The sequence below is a fragment of the Plecotus auritus genome, assembly GCF_963455305.1.
Source record: "Plecotus auritus genome assembly, chromosome: 8".
Taxonomy (NCBI): domain Eukaryota; kingdom Metazoa; phylum Chordata; class Mammalia; order Chiroptera; family Vespertilionidae; genus Plecotus; species Plecotus auritus.
In genome coordinates this window covers 29,616,757-29,631,570 of record NC_137782.1, presented here as the reverse complement: position 1 = coordinate 29,631,570, position 14,814 = coordinate 29,616,757, and the positions used below count along the sequence as shown (strand labels likewise).

General features: G+C 41.1%; 1 protein-coding gene across 6 annotated transcripts in view; it reads left to right on the top strand.

Annotated features, from left to right (window-relative positions):
* Positions 1-14,814, top strand: part of EEFSEC (eukaryotic elongation factor, selenocysteine-tRNA specific) — a 277,246-nt gene that overhangs the window by 110,250 nt on the left and 152,182 nt on the right. For all 6 annotated transcript variants that reach the window (XM_080685566.1, XM_080685567.1, XM_080685568.1 and 3 more), the window contains exon 2: positions 2,668-2,875. In XM_080685566.1, coding sequence (XP_080541692.1) covers positions 2,668-2,875 — 208 coding nt within the window. The remainder of the gene's footprint in view (positions 1-2,667; positions 2,876-14,814) is intronic.

Sequence of the window (14,814 nt, the reverse complement as noted above, 5' to 3'; positions counted from 1 at the left end):
TTGCCCACCAGCATTGGGGGCCACTGAGCCAGTCACTGGGGCCATTCTGCTGTGAAGTCTTCGCTGAGAAGTGCACAGAGGCTGAGAACCTAGGATGCACATCCTTACTACTTATCAGCAGGCTTAGTCCCATCCTGCTGCCTCAAAACCTGGCCACATAGCACTATACTGGTGACAGGCTGGAGAACATGTGGAGAGACCTGAGGTGGGTGGGGCTCAGGTAATGTGTGTATGTGTGTGGGGGGGCACCCCGGAGCTGGGTGAGGAGCATAGAGAAGGGCTCTATGAAGTGCAGTGTGATCCTTGGCACAGGTAGAGTGTTCAGCACTGTGAGGTAAAAGGGGGGGCCGGCAAAGTCACACCACAGAGATTGGTTTTAATCATAGGACAGTGGGGGCTCTTAGCAGGAGAATAACACAGTCAGGTCAATGTCTTACTTGATATTTATGTATTTAACATTATAATGTTATTTATTTCTGAATGGATAGTACACACTCCTGTTTAAAATGAAAAGGTACAGAAGACTCTACAGTCAGGATTTTTCTTCCTGCTCTTGTCCCCTGTCTGTTTGTCACTTAGCTCTTTTCCCAACAGACAACCAAAAGTTATTTGTTTCTTTTATATTCCTTCAGAGATAGTTTATGCATAAAGAAGCAGATACTCATATACAACACACACACACACACACACACACACACACACACACACACACACTGTTTCCTCCTTTTAACACAAGTTACATTGTTCTACTCCTTTTCTCACTTACTTTACCCTGGAGATCATTCTATAGTGCTATAGAAAGAGATTCTTCATTATTTTTAATGGCCATATAGTATTCTTTCACATGGTTGTAGTATGATTTTTACCCTGTCCTCTACTGATTGATATTCCAGGTTTTTCAACTGGAATAAGCTTGCTATAAGGACATTTTACATGTATGTGAGCTTGGTTGTGTCAAAGATTATGTATGTTTGATAGCTGTTTCCAACTTGATCTTCATAGAGGTTGTACTAAATTAACCCCTTCCCACCCTTCCAACAGTGTATGAATCAGTTATGTATCTTTAGAAAATTCTTTTTGGGAGCCTGCTTGAGGATGGATTTCAGAGGGACAAGTTGAGGTGAAGGGACCCATTTAGGTACAGCTGACATGGGCCTGACATGGGTCATGGGGACTGGAGCAGGAACAGAGATGGATTCCAGGGGCGAGTTGGTGATTCAGTAGAAATGAGACAATCTTTCAGATGAGGTTTTATAGGCCTCAGTTGTTTTTGTGTTTTTGTTGTTAATCCTCACCCAATATTTTTTTGCATTGATTTTTAGAGAGAGTGGAAGGGAGGGGAAGAGACAGTGAGAGAGAAACATCGATGTGAGAGAGACACATTGATTGGTTGCCTCTCGCACATGTCCAACCAGGGTTGGGGATTGAGCCTACAACCAAGGTATGTGCCCTTGACTGGAATCAAACCCTCAACCCTTCAGTCTGCAGGCCGATGCTCTATCCATTGAGCCAAACCAGCTAGGGCTGGACTCAATTGCTTAAACAGATGAGTCTGCGGTACATAATTTGTCCTGCTCATGGTAGATGATAGAATCATTGTCCCTGCTATTGTTGAGCTCAACTGTGGCTGTGTATTTAGGGCATACTCACAATCTGACATGCACACACACATACATATGCATGCACACACGTACATGCACATACTAGTATATGTACATACACGTATGATGTTCTGTTGATATAGTTGAATGGTCCTACTCTGTCCCCCTGAAAGAACAGGAAGCCCCCAGCCAGCACAGAAAGGACAGAAGAAGTGAGTAGATACAGTTCAGTTAAGCATGAGATGATCATGAGGAAACCACAAGCACTATGAGGAGAAGGCCCAGGAGCCATAGAGGAGATGCCCTTTACCTACCCAAACTCCTCCTTCACTGTTTTTTTTTAAATGAATTTCTCTTGTTTAAGCCACCAAGTCTGTGGTTTTTGTTGTTTTTTAATATATTTTTATTGATTTCAGAGAGGGAGAGAGAGAGCTAGAAACATCAATGATGATAAAGAATCATTGATTGGCTGCCTTCTGCACACCACTCCTGGGGATCAAGCCCGCAACCTGGGCATGTGCCCCGGACCGGAATTGAACCCAGGACCCTTCATTCCACAGGCCGATGCTCTATCCACTGAGCCAAACCAGCTAGGGCTCTCCTTCACTTTTTTAGTCCTTCTCTCCTATCTCTTTGCAGGGGCAAATCTCTAGGCATTTGTCAAGTCTAGCACTAAGCTTCTTTCTGCTTATATTTTCCTATGTAGGATGGAATGAAATGATAGGATTGGTGCAATAGAAAGTCATGGGTTTTTGAGTCACTCAGTCCTGCTCAGGCTAGCTGTGTGGCCTAGGCAAGCTCTCTTTTATAGACCTCAGTTTTCTGATCTTTAAATGGGGTAACACACCTGCCCTTCATGTTAGTTATGAGGATTCAGTGAAATCTGGTAGGTCAAAGCATGTCACCTGTGGCCTGGTGCTAGGAGGTATGTGATAATTGTTCATTTCCCACTCCGCCCACTTTTAATACTTTAATTTGGCCAGTTTTGCCTGACCTAGGGCATTGGGCAGCTTTCTGAGCTCATCTCTCCCTTTTCCATTTCTAACCTTGTCTTTTCTCCTTCCAGGGGCCCAGATCATTGATCTGATGATGCTGGTCATCGATGTGACCAAGGGGATGCAGACCCAGTCAGCAGAATGCCTTGTGATTGGACAGATTGCCTGCCAGAAGCTGATTGTGGTGTTAAACAAGACGGATCTCTTGGCTGAAGGAAAGAAACAGGCAGCGATAGATAAAATGACCAAGAAAATGCAGAAGACCCTGGAGAACACCAAGTAGGTTTGCCAATGAGAGGAAGGTTCACATACACAAGCAGGCTTCAGGGCACACACGGATTGGGAGGCAGCTGTCAACACTGGGTCCTAGTAAGTGGGATATCACCTGGCCCTTGCTTGCATGAAGGGTAAAGGCTAAGGTGCTATTGCAAGAGACCCAACAGTACAGACGCATAAAGAAGCAAGAAGTTGATTTTACAGGTATTTTCCTAACATGAGCAGTGTGTGGTTTTGCTCTGCATGACATTTAGAGAAACCCAGGTTGCCTCCATCTTGCTTGCCCTCCACTGTAGGGTGTGTTCTTGTTCATGTGGTCAAAGTGGGCACAGGCAGTGCTGTGTTCATGTTTGCAGTAAGGTCTAGTGCAGCCTTGGGCAAACTACGGCCCGCAGGCCGGATCCGGCTGTTCTATCCGGTTCTCTTGCTCTCCCCTCCGCTCCTTTACTTTGAATTTATATTAGTTCACACAAACACTCCATCCATGCTTTTGTTCCGGCCCTCCGGTCCAGTTTAAGAACCCATTGTGGCCCTCGAGTCAAAAAGTTTGCCTACCCCTGGTCCAGTGTGTAGGACCTGGACCTAGAAGGGGCAAGTGAAATTCTGTTGGTGAGGACTCCTCATCCTTCCTGTTGATTTAGCTAGGGACTGTATTCCCTCACTGTCTGTTTAGCTGCAACTGGAAATATGAGTTGAAAAGGAGATATGAGTACTGGTGGATGACTAGATGTTTCTGTTACAGAGGTTTATAAAATTGGATGGTTATACAGATGAATGGACCGATGGACATTGTTGTGCTGGGGGTACTGTGAAAGGTCAGATGACAAAAGGACCTTTGTTGTATTTCGTGCTAAGGAATTTACAGTTTTATCTTATGGGAAGTCGGGAGTTAAAGAATTTTGTGCAGGGGACTGACTGAAAGAGGTTTCCCTCCCATGTAGAGATGGCTGGCTCTAGGTGGAAGGATGGCGTGGCAAGTAGGATCTGGAGGCAACAGAGAGAGAGGTGGGGAGAGGTCATGGTGGTTTTTCCAGGGAGAGAAGTTTGGCTCAGAATCAAGGTAGTGAAGGGAGCGGAGGGTGAACTAGGGAGATCCAGCAGATCTTGTCAGGCTATTGGCTTTGTCTACAATCAGCACATTCTGATAGGAGAGGTCCATGGGGGAGGAAAGGTGACAGTGCTACTAGGCAGGGTGGGGGGTGGGAGTATGTGGAGACTATGGGACAGAAGCCACCTGGTTGCTCAGGTGGCCAAGGAAATGACTAATTCCAATGTGGTCGCGAAAATGAGAAAACATCCTTGTTGAGCAAACAGTGATGGCAATCTCATTGTTTTATCAATTCCTCTCTTCTTCTCTGGGCCAGCACTTTTTGATCAATACTAAATAGTGGTCACCAGGAGACACAATGCTTCCTCTGTGCTATGCAGCTTGAGACAATGTCCTGCTACTTCCACCTCTCCTTCTCCTGCCTGTGGAGGGCAATCAACTAGAGTGTTTTTGTTTCCCCATCATAAAGATTGATATGCCTTCCCATTTATGACTTTTTTTTTCAGATCCAACACCTGCAGTTCTCCCTCAGAATTCTAAAGTTGATTAAATTAAAGCTCCAGGCCTGTGAATGGGCCAAATATGTCATAAAAGATTTCCTAGCGCTGCCTTTTGTTAGCAAAATTCATCAATCCGATAAAATCGACACATTTAGATAAGTGTTGCATAAAAATTCAGACTTTGTTATTCCCAACGGAAGTGGATATGAGACTGTAAAAAGGAAGATAAAAAATTATATCTTCTTTTTTAGTGAGTTATTTGATTCCCTGCTGTTTTATTTACTTGTCAGAAAGGGGAGAACAGGTCCTTTGGACTTCTGCATAAAAACCTAGCACAATGTCAGTATCATTTGCTATATAAACAAGACCTTCTGGCATGGGCTTAGGGTACTTTTAAGGGTGAATTAATATTGATTATTTCAATTAATTAAATTAAAGAAAATTCTTACTTGCAAGTTTAAATTATATTCTGTTTTAGTTTATTGGTTGAATGTCAAATTGTGGACTTTATCACTCATCCAGAGGAAATTATCTATCTGAGGGGCCTTGAAACCTGTCCTCTCCTCATTCAGCACCCAAAGGGCTGGGAGAGAAACTCAGATAAAGGAAAGGATTGATACCCTGATGCGTTGTAGTTAGTGAGCCCAGTGGGCTTGTGGCCAGGTCAAGGTGAACCCCTTCCTAAGAAAACATTAGTTCTTACCTCTGTGCAACAGTGAATTTCTTCAAATCATTTTAAGTGATGATTTCCTTTTCTTATGGTCCCTTGTTCAGTAAATCCTTTGTAAATGTTGGTCCAAATGTAAAGAAATTTTCTATCAGGAAGGGAAAAATTTGGGCTGGAGAACTATATACTGTATGTATTAAATCCTGAAGTGTTAAAACCTGAAATATTTTTCTTCCTATCCAAAGAATAATTGCAAGAAAATTTGGAAAATAGAGAAAAGTGATTAAAAGAAAGAGGAGACCACCCAAAGATTTCTTATCTCAAAATAGCCACTGCTGACATTTTGGTTTATTTCCTTTCTATCTTTTCACTATGCATAGTATTGCCCCCCCACTTTTTAAATTTTAGTAAAATATACATAACATAATATTTCTTATTTTAACTGTTTGTAAATGTACAATTCAGTGGCATCAAATACATCCACAAAGCTTTGTACTTATCACACTGTCTATACTGAAAACTTTTTCATGATTCCCAACATAAACAATAACTTCTCTTCTCTCGCCCCTCTCCAATCCTCTGATAGCCTTTATTCTGCTTTCTGTCTATATGAATTTGCTTATTCTAGGTACCTTATGTAAATGCAACCATACAATACTTGGCCTTCTGTGTTTGGCTTATTTCACTTAGTATGATGCTTTCAAGATCCATTTATGTTGTTGCATGTGTCAGAATTTCATTTCTTTTAATAGCTGAATACTACTCTATTGTGTTCATATACCATATTTTATTTATTCATTCATGTATTGATGGACTCTTGGGTTGTTTGCTTTTGGTTATTGTGGATAATGCTGCTATAAACACTGGTGTCCAAATACCTATTTGAATACCTGCTATCAGTTCCTTTAGGTATATCCTCAGGAGTGGAATTGCTGGGTCATATGGTAATTTTATGTTTAACTTTTTACAGAACCACCAAACTGTTTCCCATAGTAGCTGCACCATTTTACATTCCCTTTAGCAATGCATAAGAGTTCCAGCTTCTCCACATCCTTGCCAACACTTATTTTCTTTTAAAAAATAGTTATCCTAGTAGGTATGAAGTGGTATCTCATTGTGGTTTTTACTTTTAGTTCCCTAATGACTAATAATGTTGAGCTTCTTTTCATGTTATTATTGGCCATCTATATGCTTTGGAGAAATATCTATTCAAGTCCTTTGCCCATTTTTTAATTGTGTTGTTGTTGAGTTGTAGTTCTTTATATATTCTGGACATTAATCCCTTGTCAGATATGTGATTTGCAAATGTTTTCTTCCATTCTATAGATTGTCTTGTCACTTCTTGATAATATCCTTTGATGCATGAAAGTTTTTTAATTTTGATGAAATACAATTTATTTTTTCTTTTGTTGCCTGTGCTTTTGGCATTGCATGAGATTGTTGCCAAATCCAATGTTATGAAGATTTTCTTCAGTTTTTTTTTCTAAGAATTTTATAGTGTTAGCTCTTAAGTTTATTTAGCTCTTTGATCCAGTTTTATTTATTTTTTTATATACAGTATTAGTTAAGGGGCCCAACTTCATTATTTTGCATGTGGAAAGACAGGTTTTCTGGCACCATTTGTTGAAAAGACTGCCCTTTCCCCCTTTACTCTTGTCAAAAATCATTTGACCATATGTGTGTGGGTTTATTTTGGATTCTTTAATTTGTTTCATTGGTCTATGTGTCTGTCTTTATGCCAGTACCACACTACTTTGTTTACTGCCTTGTAGTAAGTTTCAAAGTATGAAAGTTGAGTTGAGTCTTCCAACTTTATGCTTCTTTTTCAAGATTATTTTAGCTATTTGAGGCTTCTTGCAATTCCCATGTGAACTTGAGGATCTGCATTTCCATTTCTAAAATTCTAAATTTTTAGAATTTTAATCAGGATTTCACTGAATTTGTAGATCACTTTAGGTAGTATGAACATCTTAACAGCATTAAAGCTTCCAATCCATGAACACAGACACCTTTCCATTTAGTTAGATCTTCTTTAATTGCTTTCATTAATGTTTTATAATCCTACTAGTGGCCTGGTGCACGAAATTCGTGCACGGGGGTGGGGGGTGTTCCTCAGCCCGGCCTGCACCCTGTCCAATCTGGGACCCCTCAAAGGATGTCCTACTGCTGGTTTACAGGGATCGGGCCTAAACTGGCAGTTGGACATCCCTCTCACAATCCGGGACTGCTGGCTCCAGCTGCTCACCTGCCTGCCTGCCTGCCTGATTGCCCCTAACCACTCTGCCTGCTGGCCTGCTCGCCCCCAAATGCCCCCCCTGCTGGCCTGCTCGCCCTCACCTTCCCTCCCTACTGGCCTGCTCACCCCCAACTGCTCCCTGCTGGCCTGCTTACTCCAAACTGACCCCCCACTGATGGCCTGCTCACCCCCCACTGCCCCCCCTGCTAGTCTGCTTACCCCCAATGGCCCCTGCCATCCCTGGCCTGATCACCCCCCGCCCCCGGCAACCCAAGGTCCCAGCCCCTCCTTTTTATCTTTTTCTTTTTTTTTTTTCAGCACCTCCTTGAGCGGAGGCCAGGGCCGGCTGGAAGCAAGTATCTAGGATTTATTTATCTTCTATAATTGAAACTTTGTAGCTTTGAGCGGAGGCCAGGGCCAGCCAGGGCAGGCATGAAGCTTGGCTTCCTCCCATTTCCAGGGCAACCCAAGCCTCCTGCTTGCTCCTGCTCTGTGGCCAGTCGCCATCTAGGTTGGGTTAATTTGCATACTCACTCCTGATTGGCTGGTGGACGTGGCTTGGTGTGGCGGAGTGATGGTTAATTTGCATGTTTCTCTTTTATTAGTGTAGATATAACAAAAGCCTAATATGCAAATCGACCAAATGGCAGAACTACCGGTGGAATGACCAGTTGCTATGATGTGCACTGACCACCAGGGGGCAGACACTCAATGCAGCCCACAGGCCCCAGGCCAGCCAAGGCGGGTCCCAGTGGGGGCCTCCCAATCTCTCCGCAGAGGGAGGTGACCTGGGAGGGAGCAGGTGCCGGCGAGCAGGTGGCGCCAGGCCAGTCAAGGCGGGTGCCATCAGGGAACCCCTGCCCCACCCCTCGATCACCCCACAGGTCACCCCACAGATTGGCCCTGATCACTGGCCAGGCCTAGGGACCCTTGATGCATGAATTTCGCGCATCAAGCCTCTAGTTTTCAGTATATAAGTCTTACATGTCCTTGGTTAGATTTATTACTAAGTCTTTAATCCTTTAAGTTACAATTATAAATGAAATTGCATTCTTAATTTTCTTTTCAGATTGTTTTTGCTGGTATATAGAAACACCACCGATTTTTACATGTTAATCTACTATCCTGCAATTTTGCTAAATTCAATTTTCCCCTTTTAACTACATATTGATAATCATGAGGTATTTATAGTTTTGATTTATGTTTTTATTAACATTTGATGTAGCAGTCACTGTAGTTGATCCTTTCAACTGGCTTCAGTTTTCTTTCTTATAAATAAATGACCTTGGGGTGAACATCTTTGACCATCATTAAATTTTGTCCATATTTTCAGTTTTTCTTCATCAGAGGTTCGAGGTGTAAGATTGTTGGATCAAAGGGTATAGACCCTTTTAATATACATTGCCACATTCTTTCACAAAAGGTTTGTCTCCTTTCACACAAGTGTCAGCACCTAACTTTGATTTATCATTTTAAAATATATTTCAAATTTAGTAGGATAGAAATGATACTTTCCTCTTGTTTTAATATGTGATTCCTTAATTACTGGTGAGATTGAACATGTTCCCTTAAGTACATTATACAGTTTGCTTTTGTGTATTTGAATTATGCCCATATATTTTTTGTATTTGCTTCTTGCAATTTTAATGCTTTCGTTTTTGTGTTGGAGGTGGAATCTTAAGTGTATTAAATATTTTTTAATTTTTCAATTATAGTTTGCACTCATTATTATTTTTTATTAATTATTAGGTGTATAGCATAGTGGTTAGACATTTGTATACTTTATAAAGTGTTCCCCCCGATACTTCCAGGACTCACATGGCACCATACATAGTCATTAGAATATTATCTATACCAGTGGTCGCGAGCCGCAGTTTGCCACTCTGTTGACTAGTGAGTTTGCTGACCCCTGGGATAGGGGCTTAATCACAAGGAACAACAACAGCCTGTAATTATTGGAATCGAGAGTCTAGGTCAGTGGTCGGCAAACTCATTAGTCAACAAAGCGGCAAACCACGGCTTGCAAGCCGCATGTGGCTCGCGAGCTGCAGTTTGCCGACCACTGATCTATACTAATAAAAGGGTAATATGCGAATTAGACCAGACGTCTTCTGGATGTCCTTCCGGACAAAGCCATGGTGGTGGGGGCTGAGGCAGAGGCAGTTAGGGGTGATTGGGCCAGCAGGGGAGAGCAGTTAGGGGCGATCAGGCTGGCAGGGGAGAGCAATTAGGGGCAATCGGGCCAGCAGGGCAGAGCAGTTAGGGGAGATCAGGGAGGCAGGCAGAGAGGTTGGGGGCGATCAGGCAGGCAGGCAGGTGAGCAGTTAGGAGCAGCGGTCCCAGATTGCGAGAGGGTAGTCTGACATCCCCTGTGGGGTCCCAGATTGGAGAGGGTGCAGGCCAGGCTGAGGACCCCCACCCTCCCATGCATGAATTTCGTGCACCGGGCCTCTTGTTGACTATATTCCCTATATTTCCTGCTATACTTTACATCCCTGTGACTACCAATTTGTACTTCTTAATCCCTTCACCTTTTTTACCTAGTTCCCCCAACCTCCCTCCCCTCTGGCAACCATCAGTCTGTTCTGTATATCTAAGTTGGTTTCTATTTTGTTTTTCATTTATATTGTTCTTTAGATTCAAAATATGAGTGAAATCATATGGTATTTGTCTTTCTCTAACTGACTTATTTCACTTAGCATCATACCCTCTAGGTCCATCCACTGCTGCTACAAATGGTAAGATTTCTTTTTTTTTTTTTATGGCTGAGTAATGTTCTATTGCATATATGTACCACAGCTTTTTTATTCATTTGTCTATTGATAGACACTTGGATTGCTTCTGTATCTTGACTATCCTATCTAATAAAGAGGGAATATGCTAATTGACCCTCATGCCATTGCAAAGATTGCAGCACCCACAGCCAATAAGGAGGGAATATGCTAATGACTGCCCCGTCCTCAAAGATGGTGGCACCCACAGCCAATACGGAGGGAATATGCTAATTGACTGCCCCACCCTCAAAGATGGCGGCGCCCACAGCCAATACGGAGGGAATATGCTAATTGACTGCCCCACCCTCAAAGATGGCGGTGTCTAGTCCCCTCAGCCCTGCCGGGGCGGCAGTGGCAGGCCCGGCCGCTCCGTGCCTGCCTCTGGAGTCCCCCAGTCCCCTCAGCCACCCAGCCACCCCGGGGCGGCCCAAGGCACAGACAAGTTTTGGATGTCGGCTGCCTGGCCGCCCAGGGCTGGCCCGAGGCACAGGCAAGCCTCGGATGGCGGCTACCCAGCTGCCCAGGGCCGCCCAAGGCTCAGGTAACCAGGGCTAGCCGAGGCTTGCGCTGCCGGCAGTGGCAGCAGCAGAGGTGTTATGGGGGCGTTGCCTTCCCTTGATTGCCAGGTCGCCTCCTGCCCCGGAGGGCTCCTGGTGAGAGGGGGCAGGCCAGGCTGAGGGACCCCCCTCCAGTGCATGAATTTTCATGCACCGGGCCTCTAGTTATAAATAACACTGCATGAACATAGGAGTGCATATATTTTTTTTTGAATTAGTGTTTTGACTCGGTCATAAGGCAGAGTTCCATTTAAAATAAATTTTTTTCTACTTGAGATTCATTGTGTAAATACCACATTTAAATGTTAACTGATACAATTAACTATTTAATTCATGGATAGAGTTCTCATTCCACATGTGGGGTTTGTCATTCTTTTTTTAAAATTAATTAATTTATTTTGTTTATTGATTAAAGGTATTACATATGTGTCCTTATGCCCTCATTGCCTGCCCCCCCCCCCACCCCACACACACACACACTCATGCCCTCACCCCCCTAGTGTCAGGACCCTCTTTACTGTTTTCTGTAGGGGCTGAACCAATCTGCATTACCACCAGCAATGCATGAGGGTTCCCTTTTCTCCACATTCTCCAACACTGTTGTTGATTTATTGATGATAGCCATTCTAATAGGTGTGAGGTATTATCTCATTGTGGTTTTAATGTGCATTTCTCTGATAATTAGTGAGGTTGAGCATCTTTTCATATTTCTATTTTCTATCTTTATGTCCTCTTTGGAGAAGTGTCTATTCAGGTCCTCTGCTCATTTTCAAAATTGAATTTATTTGGTTACGTTGGTTAATAAAATTATATAGGTTTAAGGTGTGCAATTCTATAATATATCATCTGTATATTGTATTGTGTGTTCCCCACCTCAAGTCATGTATCTTTCTGTCACCATTTTCTCTGCCCATTTTTTAAATTGGATTGTTTGGGATTATTTTGGTATTTAGTTGTCTGAGTTTTTTATAAATTTTGGAGACTAACCCTTGTCAGGTATCATTGGTGAATATCTTCAGCCATTCAATAGGTTGTCTTTACATTTTGCTGATGGTTTCCTTTGATGTTCAAAAACTTTTTAGTTTGATGTAGTCCCATTTGTTTTTCTTTTTTTTTTTGCGGGGGGGGGGGGTTGTTTATTTGTTTCCCTTGCCTGAGGAGATATATTAAAAAAACATTACTCAGAGAAAAGTCAGAAATTTTACTGCCTAGAAGTTTTATGGTTTTGAGTCTTATATTTAAGTCTTTAATCCATTTTGAGTCTATTCTTGTGTATGGTGTAGGAATGTGGTATAGTTTCATTTTTTGGCATGTATTTGTCGAATTTTCTCAGCACTATTTATTACATAGACTGTCTTTACTCCATTGTATGTTCTTGCCTCCTTTGCCAAATATTAGTTGACTAGATATGGGTTTACTTCTGGGCTCTCTGTTCTGTTCCATTGATCTATATGTCTGTTTTTATGCCAGTACCATGCTGTTTTGATTACTGTGACCTTGTAGTATAGTTTGATATTAGTGTGATATCTCCAACTTTTTTCCCCCCCTCAAGATTGTTGTAGCTATTCGGGTTATTTTGTGGTTCCATATAAGTTTTTGGATTATTTGTTCTAGATCTGTGAAATACACCATTGGTGGTTTATTTTTTTATTTCAAATATATATATTTTTATTGATTCCAGAGAGGAAGGGAGAGGGAGAGAGAGATAGAAACATCAATGATGAAAGCATCATTGATTGGCTGCCTCTTGCATGCTCCACACTGGTAATAGAGCCCACAATCCGGGCCTGTGCCCTGACCGGGAATCGAACCATGATTTTCTGGTTGCTAGGTTGACATGCAACCACTGAGCCATGCTGGCTGGGCCATCCTTGGTGTTTTGATAGCAATTGTGTTAAATTTATAGATTGCTTTGGGTAGTTTGGACATTTTAATTATATTAATTTTTTAAATATATCTTTATTGATTTCAGGGAGGAAGGAAGAGGCAAAGAGAGATAGAAACATCAATGATGAGAGAAAATCATCAATTTGCCGCCTCCTGCATGCCCCCTATTGGGGATAGAGCCCACACCCCAGGCATGTGCCCTTGACCGGAATCGAACCTGGGACCCTTCAGTCCGCAGGCTGATGCTCTATCCACTGAGCCAAACCAGCCAGGGCTATATTAATTCTATCTATGAGCATGATATATGCTTTCATTTATTTGTATCTTCTTCAATTTCTTGGAACAACTTTGTTTTGTTTTGTTTTGTTTTTTCAGACTCTATTTGTTTACTTCTGCTCTGCTCTTGATTACTTCTCACTTTGGGCTTTGTTTGCTATTCTTTGTCTAGTTCCTTTAGGTGTTAGATTAAGTATTATTCTTGGAGATGTTTCTTGTTTCTTCAGGTAAGCCTGAATTGCTATGAATTTCTCTCTTAGGACTGCCCCACAGATTTTGTTTTTTTGTTTGTTTGCATTTTCATTTGTCTCAAGTTATCTTTTGATTTCTTCCTTGATGTCATTGTTAACCCATTCATTGTTAGTAACATGTTATTTAGCCTCCATGTGTTTGTGTATTTTTTACTATACTTGTAATTGATTTCTGGTTTTATACCATTGTGGTTGGAGAAGATGCTTGATATAATTTAAAACTTTTAAGTTTATTGAGACTTGTTTTGTGTCCTAACATGTGGTCTGTCTTGGAAAATGTTCCATGTGCACTTGAAAATAATGTATATTCTGTTGCTTTGTGGTAAAATGCTCTGAAAGTATCAATTAAATCCATCTGGTCTAGCTGTCATTTAAGGCCACTTTTTTCTTGTTGATTTTCTGTCTGGAATATCTATCAATTAATGCCAATAGGGTGTTAAGTCCCTTATTATGACCGCATTACTGTAGCTCTCTCCTTTTATCTTCATCAAGATTTACTTTACATATTTAAATGCTCCTATGCTGGATACAGGAATGTTAACAAGGGTTATATTCTTTTGTTGGATTGTTCCATTTATCATCATATAATGTCATTTTTTTGTCTTTTATTATAGTCATTGTTTTAAAGTCTATTTTGTCTCATATAAGTATTGCTACCCAAGCTTTTATTTTGTTCCCATGTGCATGAAATATCTTTTTCCATCTCTTATAGTCTGTGTGTGTCTTTTGTTATGAGGTAGGTCTCTTGTAGAAAGCATATGTTTTTGGTTTTTTATTCATTCAGCTACCTGTGTGGATAGGAAAGTGTTTTTTCACCTTTACTGAGATATTTATTTATGTTCATTGACATAAAAGATTATGTAAATTTAAGACAAGGTGTTGATTATAAATATATTATGAAATGATTACCACTATAGTGTTAGATAACACCTCCACCATATCACATAATTACCATTTCTTTTTGTGGTGAGATCATTTAAAATTTACTGACATTACATGTAGATTTGTTTTTTATTTTTAATCTCATCGAGGATATGTGTTTTTTAAAATTGATTTTAGAAAGAGAAACATAGATGTGAGAGAAAAACATTGATAGGTTGCTTCCTGTACACACCTTTGTATCCCTCCTTAATGTTTTCTTTTTTATTTTCAGGAGTGTTTAATATTAATAAAGATATTGTTATCAATTAACCCTTTGCCTACCATTTTTAGTACAAGTAAATCTTTAGCATTTATTGTATGTCTTCCCACTTTAGTTGCTTTTTTGACATGCAGAAGCTTTTAATTTTTATGTAGTCAAACTTTTGATTGTTTTTCTCTGTGACTTATCTTTGAAAGCATTTAAAATTACTCTTGCATAAGCATTTATGAATGTTAACAGAAATCAAAATAGGAGATTAAAATGTACCCACAATCTTCCCAGCACATCAAATTAAAGTGTTTTCCCCTAGAATTCTTGTCAGTCTTTTCCACATGTACATAATTTGAGGTGGTTGTTATCACTACTTTGACACTGTTCTTGTGTACTAGGCTTTCTTTCTTTATTTGCCACTAAATGTTATCATCTGACAATATCCTTGATGCATCTTTCTATCAGACTCCCTCTGTGCTTCCTCTTGCTTTTTAAACATTTTCTATTTCTTTGTTTCTGTTTTAGCCAAGGACATCTGCTTAGAGCCCACTGGGGCTCTTTTGGCCCTTCCTCCCTCACTTGCAAAATCTCAAGTGGTTTGGCTGCTGCCAAGG